The 23848-nt window shown below is 36.2% G+C and overlaps 2 protein-coding genes across 2 annotated transcripts in view; both read left to right on the top strand.

The window, feature by feature from the left end:
* Positions 1-23848, top strand: part of Fatp3 (Fatty acid transport protein 3) — a 203467-nt gene that overhangs the window by 75980 nt on the left and 103639 nt on the right. The window lies entirely within an intron of this gene.
* Positions 19334-20264, top strand: LOC141386780 (uncharacterized). The gene is made up of 3 exons (XM_073955694.1): positions 19334-19573; positions 19633-19800; positions 19862-20264. Exons 1-3 carry the CDS (start codon positions 19334-19336, stop codon positions 20051-20053), a joined length of 600 nt encoding a protein of 199 aa, XP_073811795.1. The 3' UTR covers positions 20054-20264.

Genomic DNA, 23848 nt, shown 5'->3' with positions numbered 1-23848 from the left:
CTAAACAGAATTGCCTGTATAAACGCAAGAGGCAAGTTTAAAAGAGGACGAGAAAAATTGCCGCAAGAAAAATCGTTGAATGTAAATCGGGACTAAGGATACAATTTTAAATATTTACAGAGTAGGATATTTACTAGGCGTTTACACCAGACAGTTTGTCTTCAAATACAACCCTGATTTACTAACACATACATACATTTGTCGTTTGTCTCCCAGCTGTCCATCATTTTTTAACAGACAGTAAGGAAGACAAATTTTTGGCATTTTTGTAAAAATAAGTGAGATAATAATTGAAATGTGTTGAAAACAAAAGAACATGAACAAAAACGAAATATGTGAATGGAAAACAAAAAGATGTCGATGATTTTCATTCAAAATTTTACAACTGTTTTTGCAATTGTCGGGATGCTACGTCACACAGGCAAGTTGTGGGATTTTGACAATCAATACATAAAGTCAACTGTCCTGTCATTTGTAAACGCAGGGTTAGAATTGAAAATAGACAATATCGGGCCACGTTCCGTAATGTCGCCATGTAAAATTTATTGAAGTATATTGAAGTTTTTAATCATACAGGTCCACGTTATGGTTAATGGCAGAATTTTACAACCACAAAGAATTGCCGTTGTCTTTGCTATAGCAAGATTTTCACTATTTCGATGATCTTAGCCTAATTTTTAAGAATATCGGCTGTCGTTGTCGTTGATATGTTTCAAAATGAAAACATTAAGAAAAATTTAATAGTTTTGGAGATATGGTGCGAAATGTATACAAATTATGGAATTTTTAGATATATTTTAAAATTTATTTTTTTTTTCATTTCTCCAAATATTTTATTTTGGCCCTTATCTACAAATTTGCTGCAAAGGTTAGAAGAAGATTTGCATTGGTTTCAGAGATATAGCCCCGAGTTGTTTAAAAAGTCGATATTTAACAATGTTTAGATGGGGCCATAAAAGCTGTATCTGACTCAAGAAAACGGAACTAGGGCTTTTGTACTTTGGGTCTGTACTTTCAAAAAATCCTCACTTCAAATTATTTGCACACGATTACCTTAAACATGTTGCACAGTTTTATTTACCGAAAGAGATACATTCTGATACCAGGATTATTTTTACTTTTAATATTATGTTACTAAAGAAGCGTTATAATTTGTTTTCTTAATTGTACGATTAGAAGTTTTTGGACTCGATGACAAACACTTTGATGGACTTATTGAACCCCACATAATTATTCACTAATATTTATTTGAGAGACACTCCTCTCGATAGTTACCGCGCCCATAAGCTTTTTAGTTGGCCACCGTAGTATTTAGAGTTTTCCCAGGAAGCATAAACTTGTCCACAAAAAGTAGGATATCGCTGTAAACAAGACTACAACATGTCCAAAGAATCATCGAACAGTGTTTAAACTGCAGTTATGTTAGACTTGTACAAGAGACCTGAAGATGTTGTCCAAACATATTCTCTTGATGTACTTTTGGAAGTAATCTTCGACCATTTTAGTGAACATTTTTGAACATTTATGGCGGAGGTACCGATATGACTTAAATTTAATTTGGACAAAACATTACGAGATCCATAACTTGGACCGAGAATTATCATGTGTTCCAAGCTGCCAGACAAACAGAGATACAGACGGACGGACGGTGGTAAGCACTTCCATCTTTGCTGAAACTAATATCGTCCAAACATATGTGAAGTCTTAAATCATTACAGGTGATGTACAACAATGTATTTTATCTGTAGTAGACATTGATACTCTTTGCATTTTTGGTGCAGATTGGTGTGAAATTTTTGGCTTGTGGGACAAACCACTTAACAGCGTTTGTTGTCAATTACAAACAAAGGAATGTATCAATCAAGAACTTGCGAAAATTAAATCAGAATACAGTGACGTATTTCAAAACACTCCATCCAAATGCTCAAAAACACAAGTAGAACTACATCTAAAACCCGGTGCTACACCAATTTTTAGAGCGAAAAGACCAGTCGCTTACGCAATGCTCCCATTAATTGAGGATGAGTTACAACGATTGCAATCATTGAACGTCATAACTCCAGTTGAATACTCTGATTGGGCAGCTCCAATTGTGGCAGTAAAGAAATCAAATGGCACGGTACGGATCTGTGGAGACTACTCATCAGGACTAAATGATAGTTTGGAACCACACAAATACCCATTACACCGTCCGGAAGATTTGTATGCAAAGATCGGTAACAGCTGCATGTTCACCCACATTGATTTGTCGGATGCATATTTGCAGACGGAAGTTACACCGGATTCTGCAAAACTTCTCACAATAAATACCCACAAAGGGTTATTCAAATTCAATCGTCTAGCTCCGGGGGTTAAAAGTGCTCCAGGTGCTTTCCAACAGCTTATGGACACCATGCTAACAGGAATCGACGATACAGCAGCCTACATTGATGACATTATCATCGGAGGTAATACAGCGGAAAAACATTTGGAAAACGTACACAAAGTTCTAAAGAAGCTCCGTGAGTACAATTTCCATATCAAGTTTGAGAAATGCACATTTTTCTCAAAACAAGTCACTTATCTGGGAAACAACATTACACCATCAGGACTAAAACCAGATATTAACAAGATCAAGACAATTTTGGATCTACCACCGCCAACAAACAAATCAGAACTAAGATCTTTCCTAGGATCAATCAACTATTATGGCAAGTACATACCAAATATGACAAGTTTAAGGGCACCCTTAGATTACCTACTTCAAGACAGTGTAAAATTTGAGTGGAATCAGCAATGTCAACAAACTTTTCAAAAGTTCAAATCTATTCTTAACTCAGATCTCATGTTGACACATTACAATCCAGCGCTACCAATCAAAGTTGCAGCTGATGCCTCGGAAAAGGGCATAGGAGCGTTCATTTGCCACATTTTTCCTGACGGTTCGGAAAAGGTAATTGAACATGCTTCTCGTACATTGACACCGGCAGAGAAAAACTATTCCCAAATCGAAAAAGAAGCTTTAGGGCTAGTTTATGCAGTGAAGAAATTCCACAAGTACATCTATGGAAGAGAGTTTATTTTATGTACGGATCACAAACCCCTACTTTCAATTTTTGGCAGTAAAAAGGGAATTCCGGTATACGCAGCAAACAGACTACAAAGATGGGCACTGACACTCATGATGTACAATTTCAAAATACAATACGTAAACACCAAGGATTTTGGATGCGTAGACATGTTATCAAGACTTATCAACAATACCACAAAACCAGATGAAGACATAGTCATAGCATGTGTAACACTAGAAGCTGATTGCGCAGCATCACTTCAAGATCATTTCAACGAATTGCCTATCACATTCAATATGGTAAAACAAGCCACTCAGCAAAATTCAACATTGAAAACTGTAATAAAATCACTACAGAATGGTTGGCCTTCAGAATTATCACCAGATTTAATTCAATACCACTCTAGAAGAGATAGTTTGTGTGTCATTCAAGATTGCATCATGTTCAACGATAGAATTGTAATTCCTGAGAGTCTAAGACAGCAAATACTAAAGCAATTACATCGTGGACACCCAGGTAAAGAACGTATGAAGACACTCGCAAGAAGTCACGTTTACTGGCCAGGGATAGATGAAGATATCGCTATTTTTGTAAGAAATTGTCAGAAATGTGCACTTGCATCAACCAAACCTGTCAAACACACTCTACAGTCATGGCCATTGGCATCCAGACCAATGGAAAGAATTCATATCGACATAGCGGGACCATGCAATGGTCAATACTATCTTGTAATTGTCGATGCTTACTCAAAATGGCCTGAGATTGTAAAAGTCTCAAATATTACAACAACAACAATGATTTCAAAATTAACGGAATTGTTTTCACGCTATGGAAATTGCGACACATTAGTGTCTGACAACGGCACACAATTTGTCAGTGATCAATTCCAGGAATTCATGAAATCAAGAGGTATCAATCATATAAGAACTGCTCCATATCACCCCCAATCAAATGGACAAGCAGAAAGATTCGTTGGAACTTTCAAACGAGCCATGAAAAAACTTAAGGGTGAGGGAAATAGTGATACAATACTGGAAACATTCCTTCAAACATATAGATCCACTCCAAAGGAAAATTCAAAATCTCCTGCAGAGTTGTTTCTAAATCGTAAAATCAAAACAACACTCGATTTATTGAAGCCGCAAAATGATGCGAAGGACAAACAACGAAATGTCAAAATGGAACAACAGTTCAACAAAAAGCATGGAGCAAAGCGGAGAAGGTTCAAAGCAAATGATCTCGTATATGCTCAAATTTATAGGAATGGGAAACAAATGTGGATACCCGGAACAATAGTGGAACGAGTGGGCGTAGTTAACTACAACGTCTACATTTATGAAGGTCAGAAAACAAAACTCATTAGATCTCATATTAATCAGCTGATCCAAAGAACAGACAAAGGTATTCCCGATTCAACGGCAGGTTCTATTCAAATGATGATGGAGATTTTTGGTATAAAGCCCTGTACTCAAACTGAACAGCAATCACATCAAGAAATGGAACAAGTAATTCACGATGAACATTCACCAAATCGACAGCAAATTCAGAACACCGAAAATATAGAACACCAACCAGATGCTGTTTCCATTACTGATTCTTCTAGCTCTCTTGAAGATGAACGGCGATCACCTGTAATGTTTAGCACACCTACAGCTCCATCACCTCCACCAGTTTCAAGACCAACTCGCAATCGTAGACCGCCAGCCAGATTTATCGATTAACTTAAAAAAGGGAGATGTTGTAGACACTTGTAAAACATTCACTGTAAACATAAATAATATTTCTAACTACATACCATTGAAATATGAGTTGTCAATATTATTAGATATACACAGAAAATTATGAAAATTTTCTTCAGTCTGAGTCTTTACTTTCTTAAATAAACATTGTGTTCTTTTGTATAAAAATATAAATTGTGTGTTCCTCATTTTACCAACCAAGACCCCAACAGATACAATCCTAGTGTATATAATCTCGTAATCTAAAGTCTGAGGTTACAATTATACTTCGTAAATTCGTAATTATACTTAGTAAAAACCAAGTGACGCACAAAAATTCATTTGTTTTCATTATTTTCTCATACTGTTTAGCAGCAAATTTGTCTAAAACAGAATAAAAAAATTTTGGCGATGGCAGTAAAAAAAATTCTAATTGGCTTTCAATATGTAGTCCACGAAGGACCGACCCTTCATACATTTTATTCAATAGATTTTTTTATATATTTCCATTCCCACAACACTGAACTCGTTATTTTTGTTATAACCGGATGAGTTTTAAGCCTCGAGAGCTCTATACAGTTCAAATAAATAATAGACATGGGGCATATTCATTAAGGAATTAGCATTTGATAGTGGTATGATATGACATAAAGAAGTAATTCAGAGTTCATTGGAAGTTTCTCTCAAAAACAGCTTGCAAACAAAAATTTTTAAAATATTTTCTTACAAAACTTGTTAATGATGTACATTTTCTGTTCAGAAACTTAAGAAAATATAAGTTTTAATTTGAAATCTTCAAATATACAATCATTTTTATGAGAAAAAAATATAATAACTAGTTACAGTAGCTTAAAAAATTTTGTTCGACCAAACCATTTCGGGGGGGGCCCGGGCCCCCCGTGCCCCCCCCCCTGCGTACGTCCCTGCCCTCCACCATATGGAGAGTATAATTAAATTTGTCATTCCATTTGTAACACATCGAAATATTCGTCGGAGACCCTATAAAGTATATATATTATTAATCAGCATAAAATTCTATGTCGATTTACCCATGTCCGTCTGTCCGTCCGTCTGTCTGTTTAAATCAAGATACAGCTCGCAATTTTAAAGATAGAGAGTCAATATTTTGGTACAGAAGTTTTTATTACTTGCAGGATGGTTGGTATTGAAAATGGGATATATCGGTCCACGTTTTGATATAGCCCCCATAGAACGGTACCTCCCGACCCAGCAAAAATTTGGTAGGCACATGTCATTACTTTCTGCATTACCAGGTAATGAGTACTCGTTACCCTCCGCATTATCAGACAGTACATATATAACAGTTAACATATAACTAGTTACATCCTTACTTACTACTTACTTAAAAAGGAATAAGTACGGTGGCACAGGGCTAGTGTGTCTGACTACAAATCCTAGGTTTGTGTGTTCAAAGCTCACCGTCAGCATGGGAGTTTTTTGTTGACAAAATTACGAAGAATTGTTGATGTACATAGATGTTTTTAAACAACCCTTACTATTTGTACGAGTGGCCTAGTGTGTAGTGTGTTTGGCTAGAAATCAGAAGTTCATGTGTTCGACACCGGCAGGAAGCGGAATAAAAGAAAAAGAAGAAATAAAAACAAAAAATAATTGGAATGTTGAATTTGAATAAAATTTCACCACATTTGTTCTAAAAATAGAACATATGCTTTTTACCTTTTTTTTGACTACTGGTAAGTGGTTAAATATGTACTTAAAAACACATTTAAGGAAGTACTTCCTCCCTATGACATCCCCATGTAAAAATAATGACTTTTACGGTCAATTAGTAAGTAGTTACAACTTCAAAAATTTACTGAATAAGTCATTATTTGGTAATGACTTTTTTTGCTGGGGATTTTCGGTATTTTTAAGGTTTTAGCTTCATTATCCTACCAAAATAGCTGAAATTTGGTATTTAGTTATCGTTGTATAAAACTTTCCGCCTGAAATTTGTTGGTATAAGTCCACGCATTCATATAGCCCCCATAGAACGGTACCTCCCGATATTCGGTATTTTGAAGTTTTTAGCTTCATTATCCCACCAAAATGGTTGAAATTCGTTAATTTGTATTCGTTGAGGATACAAATCGTTCCACCTGAAATTTTTTGGAATAGGTCCACGCCTTTATATAACCCCATTTCCGACTGAAATTCGTCGGAATACTCGTGGTGGAGGGTATAACAAGTTCGGCCAGGCCGAACTTAATGTCGTCCTTACTTGTTTTTATATCGATTTATTTAGGCAGATGTCAACCAAATATTGTAACCGAATATGTTCTTATAATGAACTCAGATTTAATCACATTTGTCTGCGAAATTACTTGTAATAATGTATTTTTGGTTCTCAGTGCGGGCAAAATCTCCACTTTTTAGCGTGGTCCAACATTAGGGTGTCCCAATTATTTGTGAAAGTGAATACCCCCAAAACGTTTTTTCTTTCGCGTGTTTTCATTGAAGCACTAAGTTACCATGACAATAGAAGTCGCTAATAGCATTATATTAAAACTAAATGTAAGAAAGGATAATAAAATCACTTAACAATATTCCAAAAAATATAAATTAAGCAACTAAAAAAGAAGTTAAACTTTTGGTCAAACCCGCAAATTTCCCCATAAAGTCTATACAGTTTTGAAATCTACATGCGATAGGCTTCAATTTGGTACTAGTGGCCATTCTTGCGTATTTTTGGAAAGTAACTAAAACATTAAAGAAATCCATACATCTATTTTAAATTATTAAATATTTTCATTTTGACCGATATTATAACAAAAATATTTGGGAACCCTTGCAAGTTAAAGGAATTTTCATAACTAGAAAAATGAAGCTTAGGCAATTTACTAAATGATTTAACTTCAGTTAAGGCGTTAATAATAGTCCTTTGTTTAATAAATTCGCTTAGAATATAACTATTTATACCCTCAGCCTTTAGGCTAAAGAGGGTATTTACACTTTGATACGACCAAAAATGTGCCTCATCGAAATAATGGTTTTAGACCCCAAGTATGTTTGTACGATATCCGTTTCAGACAATTTTGAGTCGATCTAGCAATGTCCGTCCGTCTGTCTGTCTGTCTGTCTGTCCGTCTGTCTGTCTGGCTGGCTGGTGCGCACGATAACTCTCGAACGGATCAATCGATTCGGTTCAAATTTTGGGTATCGAAATATTTTGTCCAGATTTGATTTAAGTTCGAAGATGGGCCATATCGGTCCACTCCTTCAGGTACCTCCCCCACAAAAGTTCAAAAATGTTCGGAAAAATTGTCCGCACGATAACTCTTGAAGGGAGTAACCGATTTGGTTCATACTTTGTACATCGTAAACATTCTACAAGAGGAAGATGAGGTTCCAATATGGACTCAATCGGCCCACTCCTTCGAGTACCTCCCACACAAAATTTCGGAAAAGTTCAGTTTAGGGCCATCTCTCGAATCACTGTGATTTTTGTTTTAGCAACTTGTATTCACTGCCCTCCATACGACGGTACAAGTTTCATTAGGGGCAAGTCCATACTTCCTGAGAAAATAGGCTGAACGTTGTAAAAAAACCTCTTTGACACCGTGTGAGGTGGTTGGAGCGCAAAATAACTTTAGAACGGATCTGCCGATTCGGTCCAAAATTTGGCCTTAATAATATTTTGTCCAAACATAGTCTAAGTTTGAAGATAAGCTATATCGGTCCACTCCTTCAGGTACCTCCCCCACAAAAGTTCAAAAATGTTCGGAAAATTTGTTCATACGGTAACTCTTAAAGAGAGTGGCCGAATTGGTCCATACTTTACACATCCTAATATATCTACTAGATATAGATCAGGTTCAAATATGGACTGTATTTGTCCAATCCATCCGGTACCTCCCACACAAAATTTCGGATAAGTTCACTTTAAGACCTGCTATCGAATCACTTTGATTTTTGTTGAAGCAACTTGCATTCGCTGCCTCAATTACGATGGTAAACGTTTTTTCAGGGCAAGTCCATACTTCTTGAGTAAACATCCCGAAGTGTGTAAAACCCCATATGGCACCATATGTAGTGGCTGAAGATCCACTTCCATAATGGTCGATGTAGATTCATTCCTTTTAGTATCTCCTCCGCAAAATTTTTGATCCCTAATCCTAATGAACATTTTTGTCGGTTCAAATTCCCAACATTTATGAAAACCCCTAAATACATTCATACGTTTTTTGGGAAAAAATTGTTTCGATATATACAGGCTGAGGGTATACCTCTGTCGGCAAAGCCGACTGATACTTTTTTACTTGTTTTTCTCATTTTTAAATAAATTTTTTTTCTTCAAAATTAGTCATGCTTGTGAGGCTTTTTCTCCTTAAGAATCGCGAAAAATGAAATAAATAAGTAGAGTTTCGAAAACCTTGGAATGTTCTGAAGCGGTTTGCATCTTTAATTTTTTAAAACGATGACATCAACTTTTTAATTTTTGTCGTTGGGCGCATCCACTGTGCACTAGGTCCTCGAAGTTTTGGAAATCTCGAATTTTTGGCAATATGCGATTTCGGCGACCCATATCTGTGGAATGGTTAAAACTATTTGGTAGAGGCTCATCAGACATATTGGTTGTGGAATGGCTTCTTGGGAAGAGAGCTGTGAAGTACGTTTAAAACATTCTCGCCTACATCGAACTTGGATTTGTCAATCGCTTGAACATGTTTTTATGATGTCCGGATGTGCCTCCAAACTTGCAGTCAAAAATACCTCTCAACAATACTTCTAATAAGTCTGTACGCAGGTACAGAAGCTCTCGACCTAACATCTGCTCGAGCTGGTGAGACGCCGTTATTCTAGGCATTCGTACATTGCTAGGTCGCGTTTCTCCCCTGAGCTACTGTCAGTTACAGGAACGCCTAGGAGTTGTTCTTTACCCTCATGCGATATCAGAACAGCAACCCATTCTTTCTGCTCTGTTTTAAGAATGTCTGGTAATAATTTTCCATCCCAGTGCACGCAAATAGCCTCGTTCCTTGAAGTTTTTGCGTGTATTTTTCACGGGTTATTCCACTGTTCACGGATAAAACTTCTAGAGATCTTCTATTTGTTGGAATCCTCTCCGAGAGCTTCTACTATAGCCAAAATGATACGAGGGCTGCACGAAAACTATCTGGCCAAGGCAACACCGCGTGCTGCCAGGCGCCATGTGAAAATTTCTTTGGAAAGTTTAACAGTTTTTAGCCTAGACGTACTCAGGACAGTCTGTCGTACGACCATGCGATGTGTTGTTTACAGTGACTTGAAAAAATCACTTTGCAAAAAAATGGAATTTACTCGTAAACATTTTCGTCCAAGAATTTATCACAAGTTTCGACGTGGATAATCTCGACAAGAATGCATCGATCAAATTAAATCTTTGTATGTCAATAAAGGACCATCCTATAGGACTATAGAAAACTGGTTAAATGAATTCAATCGCGGCCGGCCCTCGCCAAAAAACGAAGATCGTCAGCGTCGTCCAAAATCTATCGTTGTGCCAGAAGAGAAATATGCCGGGCATGAACGGATAATGCGGTATCTTTGGGCATTTCCTCCACCAACTAATATTTGATACTGCATAAACACCTGGGAAAAAAGGGGGTTTTCTCGTTAGATCCAGCAAAATTGGACAATCGCTCAAAAACGCTCTTGTGGATTGTTTCAAACAAATTGTGGATAAAATCGATCGTGGTTCTTCGAACGACATTTATAAGAGCCCAAAACAAAGCAGGAATCGGCCGTCTGGGTCTTTGAAAACGAGCCAAATCCAACGAAAGTTGTTCATGTAAGAAGCACTTCGAAGCAAAACGTCGCCTGTTTCTTCGGCTAAACTGACCGTGTTGCGACTATACGGCTTGAGAAATGTAGGACGGTCAATTCTGAGTGTTATTTGTTTGCCTGAAGTCTCCTGAAAAATTCGAAAAACGAACAAGAGAAGTCGAATCTTTCTGCATCATGACAATGCGAGCTCTCACACATCGATTCAAACCAGCGCCTGTTTGACCGGACAAAACGTGGAATTAATGGGTCATCCGCCGTACAACCCTGAGTGGGGATCCAATGACTTCATTTGATTCCAGCACATGAAGAAAAAACGGCGGGATCAACGATTTTTATCGCCTGAAGATGCTGTAAAAGCGTTCAAGAACCATCTTTTGGAGGTGTCGCAATCCGATTGCAAAATGTGCTTCGCCAATAGGTTTGAGCGCACGAAAAAGTGTATAAATCATGCTGCAGACTACTTAAGAAAACAATAAAACCGTTTCTGATGGTAAATATTCACGTTTTCATTGTTAGGCCAGATAGTTATCGTTCAGCCCTCGTACTAGTAACGTTCCTATAGAACACCTTACAGCAATAACAATTTCATGGTCATTGACAAACAAATATCAGAAAAAGGAAATAACAAAATGATAAATAATCTGTGATATCTTAGTCCTGAACTTGTTGACCTGGCATTGTTTGATCCGACAGTGCAAAACACCGTAAAGAGCCAAAAGGCAAAAAAATCTTAACAAAGCAAAGATGGAAATTTCTCCAGAAATATTCGATCCAAACGTACAAAAGAGCAACTACCGAATTTCCTAGAAAAAGGTCTACCTGGCATAATTAATAGTGAGACTTCTTGTTTTTCAAGAGATTAAACATTAACTCCGAATTTTCAGGAGGAGGAGTTGAGCTCATCAAAGATTACAACCAATTAATTACAAAGGGCGAACAACTAAAACAATGCGTTCTCCAAGTAGTCAGCTGTACCCAGATAGCTCCAAAACCATATGATGTGGACGCTTGAATAAATTTAAATTAGAATAAAATGTAAAAGACATTTGTTTTCAATCCAAAAATTGATAAAAAGAAAGAAAAATGTTTTTTTGTTTTTGCCCTAAGGCGTTCCTAATCACGTTTTTCGGGACATTGACTTTATTATCTCGAATTCAGTAATACTTACGTATTTTGCTTTTGAACATAAAGCGAAAAGAATGAATGACCTTTAATTTAATGCATAATACTTTAACCGTTCCACAGATATGAGTCGCCAAATGCTACAAATTAAGACAAAGAAAAACGTTTGATATTTTATCAAATTTTATATTTTTGCATAGTTTAAAAATAAAAAAGTGGTATTACAGTACCACATTATTTCCCTACACCACACTGTCGTAAGAGGTCACAATAACATAATAATCTGCTAAAAAAAATCGTCGTTAAATGCCCAACATTCTTAATTTAGAACACTTTGAGGAATTTTGACGATTTTAGCTAAAATTTTTAACCGAACTTTCTATAATTTGACATTTGAGGTTCACAGCGGACACGAAACATCTTCAATAAAAATCGTCACAATAGGGCCATAATTTGGTATAACCACCAATAACGGTACCTTCCGATTTTCGGTATTTTGAGGGTCTTAGCTACTACCCGTAATTTGACATTTGAGGTTCCCTGCAGTTACACAACTTTTCTCCCATATTAAGGAACCACTTGATTGAATACATTGTTTAGATTAGATTAGATAATTTAGGCATTTAGGCAATTGTGGACATTATCATTATTCCATTTTAGTTAAGAATATTTTATGGTGAAGCGTATAGAAAGTTCGGCCCGGCCGAACTTAACGACTTTTTAGTTGAGTTTTTCATATATTAAAATCGATAAAAAAAATAGGTTTGTTTATAAAAATAAAAAAAAAAATAAAAAAATATATATTTTTCAATATTGTAAGGTAATGCAGCTTAATCTCAGTTTTGCTGTTAAAATACAAAGAACTAAGAGAACTGACGAAGTCTAGTGGCATAGACCAAAACTATAGTCTTATCTGCCTTTCGCGAAATTAAATCAATTGTAACTGCAACCCACGTTATAAAAGTTGTTGTTTTAAAATTTAAACAATTTATATGGGTGCTGTTTTTAAAATGTAAAAACAGCAAAATTGTAATTAAACTGCATTACCTTACAATAATAATGTGATACACTGAATTTTTTTCATTTTTTTCAAAAAATTTAATATTTTGTTCAAAAATAAAAAAATACTACTATATGCGAAAAATACATATTTTTACCCACGTAATTTTAATAAATTTAAAAAAGTGTTAAGCGGACTTAACGGTACTGGTCCAAAACTGTATACATATATGGGCTGAAATAGAACACTTTCATATCTGTTATAGTTTCCGAGAAATAGCAATTTCTCCTTATATTTCTCTTTATTCTCCAAAATTTGGAAAAATTTGTTGTTTTTTTAAGTTTTTGAAAGTGGGTCTTATTTTGGGAGTCATTACTCTCGATAGATATTGCGACCACCTGTCATTTCAGTTGGGCATAATATAATTTAGAGTATTTGGACCATTATATCAGGAAACATGTAGACAAAAAATTACAAAGGATCCTCGAACAGGCGCTTAACCGCACAAAAATGTTGAACATTTGTGTAGGTGGTACCCCAAGGAGTGGACCGATAGGGCCCACTTTTGAACATAAACTAAGTTCGGACAAAGTATTTTGAGACCAAAGTTCAGACTAAAATTGGTTGCTCCATTTATGGGATATCGCGCGTACCCTTCTATATGTACCAAGTTTGTGGGGGTGATACCGGAAGGAGTAGACCTATAACCAGGGACGTAGCCAGGATTTCATTTCGGGGGGGGGCCCACCTGACCAAAATTTTGAAAGTTCATGTTAGCGAAAATGTCTTATTTAGCAATGAAGTAAACCTTATTTTAGAGTTATATTACTGATGAAATATGTAATTTTCATTTTTATTTTTAATTGAAACAAGTAAAAAAGTGTCAGTCGGCTTTGCCGACAGAGGTATACCCTAGGCCAATGTAATTGAAACTTTCATCTACGGACAGATAGAATGTATTTAGAGTCTTTCAGAATTTTGTCGCCCTTTTTCAACATTTGAACTTGCCGATAAACATGTGGATTAGGAATTAACACATATGTTGAACTTCTGTGGGGGAGGTACCCTTAGGGAGGACCGATATGGGCCATTTTAGAAGTTAAACTAAATTTTGACAAAATATTAGGAGATCCAAAGTTTGGACCAAATTTATTGCACCATTCAAGTGATAGATATCGTCCTAACATTTTAGTGACATTTTTTAAATATTGGGGAGAAGTACCGGAAGTTGGGGACCAGTATTGCCCCATGAAACTAAGTTGGGATAAAATATGACGAAGGCCAAATGTTGCACCAAATCGGTAGAACAGTTCGAGAGCCACATATGGTGACACAGGGCTTTTTACACCTTTCGGGATGTTTTCCTAAGAAATATGGACCTGCTCCTGAAAAAACTTTTACCGTCGTAATGGAGGTAGCGAATGCAAATCGCTTCAACAAAAATCAAAGTGAATCGAGAGCAGGTCTTAAAGTGAACTTATCCGAAATGTTGTATGGGAGGTACACAAAGGAGTGCACAAATATAGTCCATATTCGAACCTGATCTATATTTGGTAGATATATTAGGATGTGCAGAGTATGGATTACATCAGTCACTCCCTTCAAGAGTTATCGTGCGCATATTTTTTCCGAAGATTGTTGAATTTTTGTGAGGGAGATACCTGAAGGAGTGGACCGACATGGTTTATCGAACTTAAACTAAGTTTGGACAAAATATTACGAAGGCCAAATTTTGTACCGAATCGGCAGATCCGTTCAAGAGTTGTCTTGCGCTCCAACCACTACACACAGTGCCATACGGGTTTTTTACACCTTTCAGGTTTTTTTCTCTGAATGTATGGACTTGCTCTTGATGAAACTTGTACCTTCGTATAGGGGACAGTGAATACAAGATGTTACAACAAAAACCAAGGCGATTCGAGAGCAGGTCCTAAACTGAACTTTCCCGAAATTTTGTGTGGGAGGTACTCGAAGGAGTTTACCGATTGAGTCCATATTGAAACCTCATCTAAGTTTGGTAGAAATTACACGATGTGCAAAGTATGGACCAAATCGGTTATTCCCTTCAAGAGTTATCGTGCGCACAAGTTTTGCGGCAATTTTTGAACATTTGTGGGGGAGGTACCGGAAGGAGTGGACCGATATAACCCATCTTCGAACTTAAATCAAATCTGGACAAAATATTTCGATACCCAAAATTTGAACCGAATCGATTGATCCGTTCGAGAGTTATCGTGCGCACCAGCCAGACAGACAGACGGACAGACAGACAGACAGACAGACGGACATTACTAGATCTACTCAAAATTGTCTGAAACGGATATCGTACAAACATACTTGGGGTCTAAAACCATTATTTCGATGAGGCACATTTTTCGTCGTATCAAAGTGTAAATACCCTCTTTAGCCTAAAGGCTGAGGGTATAATGACGTAAGAATTCTTTGCCAATTTTCAGAACTTTTTGACAATATATCAGAATTAATATATGCTCAAAACAATGGATATATTAATAATCACATATATGTTTGGGTGTATGATTTATCAAATAACTCACAACTACAGTGAATGTTGTGTAATTCGGTTATATTACTTCGGTAAATCCAAAAGAAAGAGTATACAATCGGAAAACCATAGAAAATGCTTAACATTTAATTTTTTTGTTTACATGGAATGTTGAGAACCTTTCCTTTGTTTCCTACATCACAAAAGTTCAAAATCACGGCTTCAATTTTCCATTCCAATTTTATTTAGTAATTTATGGAAGAAAAAACCTAGTATCTGAATGGCACTTCTATATCAATTCTACGCGTTTTCATAGTCATTTTTTACATTTAACCTGTGTTTTTGTATGTTCTATAACGAATATACAAAAAACAAAACATAGTTTTTTTTTGAACAAAAACAGGGTAAATGCACAAAACGACCACAAAAACGCGACAAAATCGATTAGTTTTCAATGAGCGCCGTACCTAAAATATTTTGAGCGACATTTTTGAAGAACATTTCGAAGCTGAAAAACGTAATCTTGTGGTACTTTAATAGCGGCTCTTAAAATAAAGGACGAAAAGGACATTGAAGGAAGCGAGTTAGAAGGTCGAAGTGCTCCACGAAAATAATCCTCATTGAATATATCTTGGTGCCCAACCGTAGATCTAATCACAAAGAATTTCTGAAGGCGATAGTGATTTTCTTGAGAGAGAACTAATGCTGAGCAATAGTGCGTCTATCCATCATGAAATTCTAGCACCAAATGGCGGGTATGTAAATGACTAATTCTGTCACCCAATCGTGCATCTGTCAATAGACTAATTTTGGCGTCCAATCGTCGGACTTCTCTTATAGAAAATCTGGTTTCCTATCGTGGATCTTCTAATAAATTGATCAGGAACAAGGAAAAATTTGACAACTAGTATTTAATTCTTTTTAAAATGAAAGTCTGGCGCCCAATTCAAGGTCCATATATGTATGCATTCTTTTAGCAAAAATCTATAAACACACTTTTTCCCAATCTATCAAAATGTACCTCATCGAAATAATAGTCTAGGGACCAAAGTGTGTTTGGAAAAAATCTCTTTCAGAAAGCTTGGAGTCGACCAAAGTATTTCCGTTCGTCTGGGTGGCTGCCTGGAGAGCACGGTAGCTCTCGAACAGATCTACTGATTCTGTCCAAAATTTTTTTGGGCCATATCGATCCACTCTTTCGGTAACCTTCCACAGAGTATTTCAAAAATTTTGAGAGATGCGCAGTTTAAGACCCCTCTGTATAATTAGTAATTATACCAGTGTAAGCCTATGACCTCAGTAGTCATGGCTTCACTTCCTTTATGATAAAAATTTAGTTAAGTAAAAAATATGAAATAAATAAATTAATAAATAAAAAGACCTCTCTGGAAACGCGTTGCTTTTTTGCAACAAGTGTTCTCGGGACGCCTATTACTACAGTATAAGTTTTTTCGGAGGCAAGTACATTCTTCCAGAGAAAATGGCCAGAAAGCTGTAAAGAACACCTACGTCACCATGTGTAGTGGCTGATGAGCACGAAAACTTTCGAACCGAATACTGCATTGCTCCAAACGTTGTATATCACAATATTTCTGCGAGCCTTATATAAAGTTCGAAGAAGGTGCTTTTCGGTCTACTCCTTTTGGTATTTCCCCCCAAATTTCTAGAATTTTGTCTAAAGTGGTAAGCGCAATTTTTCATGAACGGAGCAACAGATTTGGCCCAAACTTTGCAAGTCCATATTTCCTGACATAATGATCCATATGCTGAAAATTTACTGTGACGAACTGAAATATCTTTTAAAAGCAATGACTCCCAAAATAAGATCTACTTCCAAAATGAACCATGTCGGTCCGATCCATTTCTTCAGGTACTTCCTCCGCAACACTTGTGATCAATGATACAAATCCAAATTTTTGATTTCGTTTGTCGTCACAAAGTGCTTTGCCGAAGAAGGAAAATGGAATATTAAAAGCACTTCACAAAATACAATTATTGTGGGTTTCTATGACGTTTTCTTCTGGGTTTATTCAAATCCCTGAAGATGAAGTTCAATGTAATTTCGAAATATTGGAAATAATATGCAATAAATAAAATGCAAACATTGACCTCAATCTCAATAATCTTGATTTTATTAACATTCGAAAGTTCGAAAAAATAAAAATACGACAGAAATTTTTTTTGTCCCATAGACATTTACTAATTTGTAGCAAGATATCAGTTTCGAATAATCTCAACGGACGAAACTGCTGGAACAGAAATTATGTCATAACAATGGTTGATATAGTGTTTTTTGCAAATCTTAACCATAATAAAGAATTTGTAGTTGTTATGATGTTCAAAATAGTTCTTACTAAAACGTGTTATAGAAAATATACAAAAATTTAAAACCACAAAGATTAAGCAACGTTTTTATATTTTATTGTTGAATAGCTCATATAATAAATTTAAAAAACAAAAGATCGCAAGAATGTTTTTCTAGATGTCGTTTATAAGCCAAAGTATTGGACATAATATGCTACAAACCTAACTCAGTAACACGTTAAACGCTTAATAACACCTTAAATCTTAACAATAACTATGCAGAAAATTCCTCAAAAAGTCAACTTGTTCATTATTTTTATATTTTCAAATATGTTGGACAATAAGTATACCAATGTAGTAAAATAATTCTCTGTAATACTTCTTTCTCTACTTTCTTGAAAAATTTAAAACAGTTTAAAATTTTACTCAAAAATTAAAAAATGTGTAACATTAGCTAATATCCTATGAGAACGAAAATCATTTCGGGGGGGCCGGGCCCCCCCCCCCCTGGCTACGTCGGTGCCTATGACCACCACATTCAAATGCTAATAGGGCCCACTTTTGAACATAAAATAAGTTTGGACAAAATATTTTGAAATCTAAAGTTTGGACCAAATCGGTTGCTCCGTTTATGAGATATCGCGCGTACCATTTTAACGAATATTTTCGAACTTTTGTGGTGGAGGTACTGGAAAGAATTTCAGCAATTCATCTAATATTCGAAGAAATATTACGATATGCAAAGTGTAGACCAACGCAGTATTCGGTTCCAGAGTTGTCGTTGGCACCAGCACTACACATGCTAGCCGTAGTGGTTTTTACAGCTTTCGGGTTATATTCTCAAGAGGTATGGACTTGCCACTAAAAAAACTTGCACCATCGTAATGGGGACTTTGAGAGCAACATGTTGCAAGTAAAATCAAAAAGATTCGGGAGGAGGTCTTAACTGCACTTTTCCAAAATTTTGTGTGGGAGGTTCCCGCCGGAGTAGTCTTATATAGTCCATATTATAACCGGATCTATATCTCGTAGAAATATTATGATATGAAAGTATGGATCAAGTCGTTTACTGCCTTCGAGAGTTATCGTGCGCACTATTCTAGCGAAAATTTGTCAACATTTGTGGGGGAGGTACCCGAAGGAGTGGACCGATGTGGCCCATCTTAAAACATGTTTTAATTTTGTGAAAAATATTACGACTGCCATATTTTGGACCATACACTACACATGGTGCCATGCAGGTTTTTACAGCTTTCGGGCCATTCGGGCGGCGAATACAAATTGCCACAACAAAAATCAAGACGATTCGAGAGGAGGTCTTACACTGCACTTTTCTGAAATTTTGTGTGGGGGTACCCGAAGGATAGGACCGATATAGTCTATTTGGATTTGGCTGAACGGATAGAGCTGGAATCTAAAAAAATTGTACTGAGTTTAGTACAATTTGGTATTGTACGAACGGATACAGCTGGAATCCAGAGATTTGGAATTAAGATTACTGTTTTTATTTTGTATTAATATCAGTGTAGGGTTGAAATATGTCGTTGTCGAAATACGTATGTATCATAAGCACATACGAAAATTGCTTACTTTTTTTTTGCTGGAATTGAATGAAATTGATATTTCGTGATATGAAAATATAATTCTCTGGAGAGCCAGAACTCTTGTAGTTATGTCAGTGGAAATAATAGACTTTTAGCTACATTTATGTAGGTTATACAACCCCTATCCATGCAATTTAAAAAAATTAACATTTTTATTGATTTGAATTGTTATCTAACAGCAATCACCACATCTCATACAATTCTATATAAAGTCAAATTTAAAATCCAACAACTCAAAGACAATAATGTATTCAATATTTATTGTCATATTCCTTGTGGCCGGGTCAGTTTGGTCCGGTCGCTATGAATTCGTATTTGATAATAGCGATATAATTGACAACTGTTCGGAAATTCCAGGAAATAACGGCATACATGATTTGTTCAATATCAGTGAAATCAAATTCGATTTGATGGAAGGTCGCTTAGGTGTTTCTGGAAATACCACCTCGGTGTGGGAAGGCGTTGAACCAACAGATCGCATAGATGTAGGAAGAAACAGAACATTGTAAGTCGAATTATAAATATTTTATTTTCTCCCCTATAGGGGCACGGAGAATTATATAGATTTCAACGTGGTGCATGGCAGGTTACACCCGTAACGCTGTCAGTAACAGATTTTTGTAAAACCCAATTTGATCCTTCAACAGTTTGGTATCAGGTATGGACTAAGAATATTCCTCCGAATGAACGGAAATGTATAAATGTATATGGGGTAAGTTTTGAAGGTGGCAATTGTAAATTATAACCTATTACCCTGCTGATGTTTTTCCCAGCACATCTACCATTATGAACCGGCCGTTGTCGATACGATCTTTAACTATCCTATCAATATGGAAGGACGGCATAAATTTGTTGCCGAATTTATGGCGTACGATCAATGGAATAAAAGGCGCCCAAAAACTATTTGTGTACAGATATCGGGTGAAATAACTAAAGTCAAATATGGAAAGTATTTGAAAAAATAACTAGTATCAAATCGTAGCAAGTAAAGCTTCAGTCGGCTTTGTGTACAGAAATATGTATACATTCCCTCAAACCATAACAATAAAATAATAAACAAGTAAGAAAGTATCAGTCAGATGTGCTGACGGAGATATACCCTCAGCCACTGACAAAAAAAAAACAAAAAACAACAACAAAACCACACCAAACAATAATTATGCCGTATATACAATATATTGATTTTGTATCACGAGTTTGCTTTAAAATATGTATGAACCGTAATTTGGTGCCATACCAAATCATTGACATATACCAAACAGTTTTAGTAACCAAACTTCTTCATAAAGGACTCAAAATATTAAAAGAAATTTTTGAAAAAGTTTTAGAGTTATCTTGCACAAAGGCCATTTTATTATGTGCCGGCAAGGTTTTGCAGATTTTGGGCCATTATCCTAGGAAGTATTGACTTACTCAGGAAAAAATTTACCATTGTAAATGAGGCCGCTCAAACAACCTACTGAAAAAAGAATCAAAACGATGCGAAAGGAGCTCTTAAACTTCACTTTATCCGAATTTTGTGTGGGACGTACCCACAATCCATATTCCAACCTGATACATGACTGGATAAAATAATACGAAGTGCAAAGTCTGCACAGATCAGAAAATCCCTGTGACAATTATGTTGCGGATTTGCCATTTTGGTTGGTGCCGTCAGGGTTTCTTGTAGCTTTAAGGCCAATATCTCAGGAAGTATGGACTTGCGCAAGAAACAATTGTACCGTCATAAAGGTAGCCGCAAGGAAAGCTTACTGAAAAAATGTCAAAACGATCCGAAAGGAGCTCTTAAACTTCACTTTATCCGAATTTTCTGTGGGACGTAGCCGAAGGAGTGCACCGACACAATCCATATTCCAACCTGATACATGACTGGATGAAAAAATACGATGTGCAAAGTCTGCACCTATCAGAAACCCACTGCGAGAATTATCTTGTGGATTTGCCATTTTGGTTGGTGCCGTCAGGGTTTCTTGGTGCTTTTAGGCCAATATCTCAGGAAGTATGGACTTGCGCAAGAGACAATTGTACCGTCATAAAGGGAGCCGCTAGGACAAATTACTGAAAAAAAATTTCAGAACTACCCGAGAGGAGCTTTTAAACTTCACTTTATCCGAATTTTGTGTGGGAGGTACCCGAAGGAGTGCACCGATATAGTCTATATTCGAACTCGATCTATATGTGAAAGGAATAATACGATGTGCAAAGTTTGGACAATTGCTCCCTTCGAGAGTTATCGTTCAGACTATTTTACAGAAAAAATGTTGAACTTTTGTGTGGGAGGTACCCGAAGGAGTGGGCCGATATGACCCATCTTCGAATTTGAACTATGTTTGGAAAAATATTACGATACCCAAAATTTGGTTGGCACAAGCCAGCCAAACAGACGGGCGGATATGATTAAATCGACTCCAAATTGCCTGAAACAAATTTCGTCCAAACATACTTGGGATCTAAACCCGTAATTTCGATGAGGCACATTTTTGTTTTAATGAAATTATGGTTTTTAGAATAAAACAAGTAGAAAAGGTGTTAAGTTCGGCAGGGCCGCACTTTTTATACCCTCAAAATAGTTCTGGTTCCTCTGTGTAGCGTATCATGTAATCCCAATCGACATGCCTTGCGTGCTTGTTTCGCTTATTTTCGCTTACTAGCCTGTTGACTTCAAGAGTAAGTCCTCCAACTCCTGGGTATTCAGGGTTCATAAGACGCAGCTCATCACTCTCATTTGCTAGTTCCGTCGCCGCTGCTAGTAAATTTGGTCTGATTTCAGGTATTCGACCACAAGGTATGTAGCGAGCGGCTGCTGCAGTGATGATGTCCCGGAAATCTCTCTCACCTACCAGAGAATCTGAGGAGAATCTCTCTGAAGCGGTGACTGGCAAATTCTCTGAACGCTTGCAAATTCTCTGAACGTTTTCCATGGTTGCGAAAATTACGGTGTTCAGAGCTTATGAAGTCGGGTGGTCTATTCGCGGAGACGATGATAGGAAGGTGATCTGAGCCAAGGGAAATGACTTGTTGCCAGGATACGTCATTTATCAGACCTGATGGCACAATGGATACATCTGTCGAGCTGTGGCAATCTCCTCTTATCATCGTAGCGTCTTCATTCACCGTATAAAATGAAGAGCTATCAATTAACTCGGCTAGCGCTGTACCACTCTGGTCACTACATAGGACGGAATACCAAAGCTCATGATTGACATTGAAGTCTCCCTGCGGTATGTACTCTAGGGTTGTGACTTTTTGACATGTTTTTCTCAACAATGATTTCCTGTAGTGAGAATGAATGATCTTTTGCCTGTTAAAGCCTAAAAAAGGCTCCGCACAAACGACTTTGAAAAAAAATTAAAAAATTACTATGAAATAGAATTTTTTTCTCAAAAAATTATTTCCTGTTGCACGAATGAATGACTTTATGCTTCTTAATGACTAAAATAAGTTTTTCCCTTTTAAATATTGAAAAAGGGCCCGGCACACACCACTTTTAATTTTTATGATATATGAAATAAAGTTATGTATAATATAAAATGATATATGTAATAATACGATGATTAAATTTAGGAGAAACAAACGGTTATGTCATTTTGGTGCCATTATACCTTGTTTTCAGTTAAATATCCGCTTACAGTGACTTCAAAAAATTGTAAAAAGTTCTGAAAAATAAAAACTTTATAAGCTTTTATAAGCTGAGCTCGAAACAGGCATTCCGGGATAATTTGCCGCTCCCATGATGTATAAAATACAAAAACACATACAAAATTCTTTGGAAAAGTAATTAATGTTTCTTATGTGAATATCTCCGCTTCTATTAGGGGTATTTCAAAAGAAAACTCTGGCAGAGAAAGTTCAAAGTATTACAATTAATCAAACAACGGATATGTGTTAATAGTCGCTAATTCATCGTAATAACTAATATTCCAGCTTTGGTTGAGGACATTTCAACAGAAGTAACCAAAATTGAGGAAGATCTTCTAGCTTTTTGGTTCAAATTATTTTACCAATGATAGTCAATAATACAGATGTGGAAAAAGAGACAGCTTTCCGATGCACCAAAAATTTTCGAATTCGTCTTATTAGTTGCAGAGGAATTCGAGGTCAATTTTAAAAATTTGAGTTTATATTTTGCACCAAAATATGAGTGTCTAACTATTTAAGCAAATTCAAACACCAATAAGCAAACCATAAATCAATGGTGGGCAAATTTTTTACACTTTTGTGTGTGAGGCAGAGCATTTCTGCCCATCAGTGCCATAAATATACAAAAAAATATATCCTGTTTCACTATGTCCAATGAAAACGAAAACGAAAGAAAAACAACTAAATATGTGTATGATTTTTAAATTTTGTAATTGTTTTAAAGCAAACACTAAGTCAATATGAAAACCAAAGTTTAGGTGTTTTTCGTTCGCAATAATTTTCCTTCAACTTAGTAAAACAGGCCCTTAAAAAAATTTGGAAATTTTTTTAAAAATTTGTTCAAAAAATTAATTATTTTTCCAAAATAAAAAAATCCTCCTTGTGTTTTTATATAACTCCTACAAAAGCTCATATATTTAAAAATGACCATTTGTGTAAAAAGCTATAATTTATATGGGAAACGGTATGGAAACGGTAATTTCAAAAAATTTAGAAAAGTGTTAAACGGTCGGAGCGTGACTGGTACAAAAGTATATATGGGCTGAAAGAGTACACTCTCGGGCATCATTCTTTGAAAACGGAGCTTTGTTCCACTAGTTCACTAAAGTTGGAATTTCATT

This window comes from Musca autumnalis, unplaced genomic scaffold, assembly GCF_047663935.1.
Source record: "Musca autumnalis isolate F117 unplaced genomic scaffold, ASM4766393v1 scaffold_5, whole genome shotgun sequence".
NCBI lineage: Eukaryota > Metazoa > Arthropoda > Insecta > Diptera > Muscidae > Musca > Musca autumnalis.
The sequence above is the reverse complement of the archived record's forward strand: the minus strand, read 5'-3'. Positions and strand labels throughout refer to the sequence as shown.

Bases quoted from the DNA above. Each gene is read 5' to 3' on its own strand.
- LOC141386780 (XM_073955694.1), top strand. From the start codon at position 19,334: ATGTATTCAATATTTATTGTCATATTCCTTGTGGCCGGGTCAGTTTGG. The intron at 19,574-19,632 runs GTAGGAAGAAAC...TCTCCCCTATAG, and splicing joins AACCAACAGATCGCATAGAT to GGGCACGGAGAATTATATAG. The intron at 19,801-19,861 runs GTAAGTTTTGAA...TGTTTTTCCCAG, and splicing joins AATGTATAAATGTATATGGG to CACATCTACCATTATGAACC.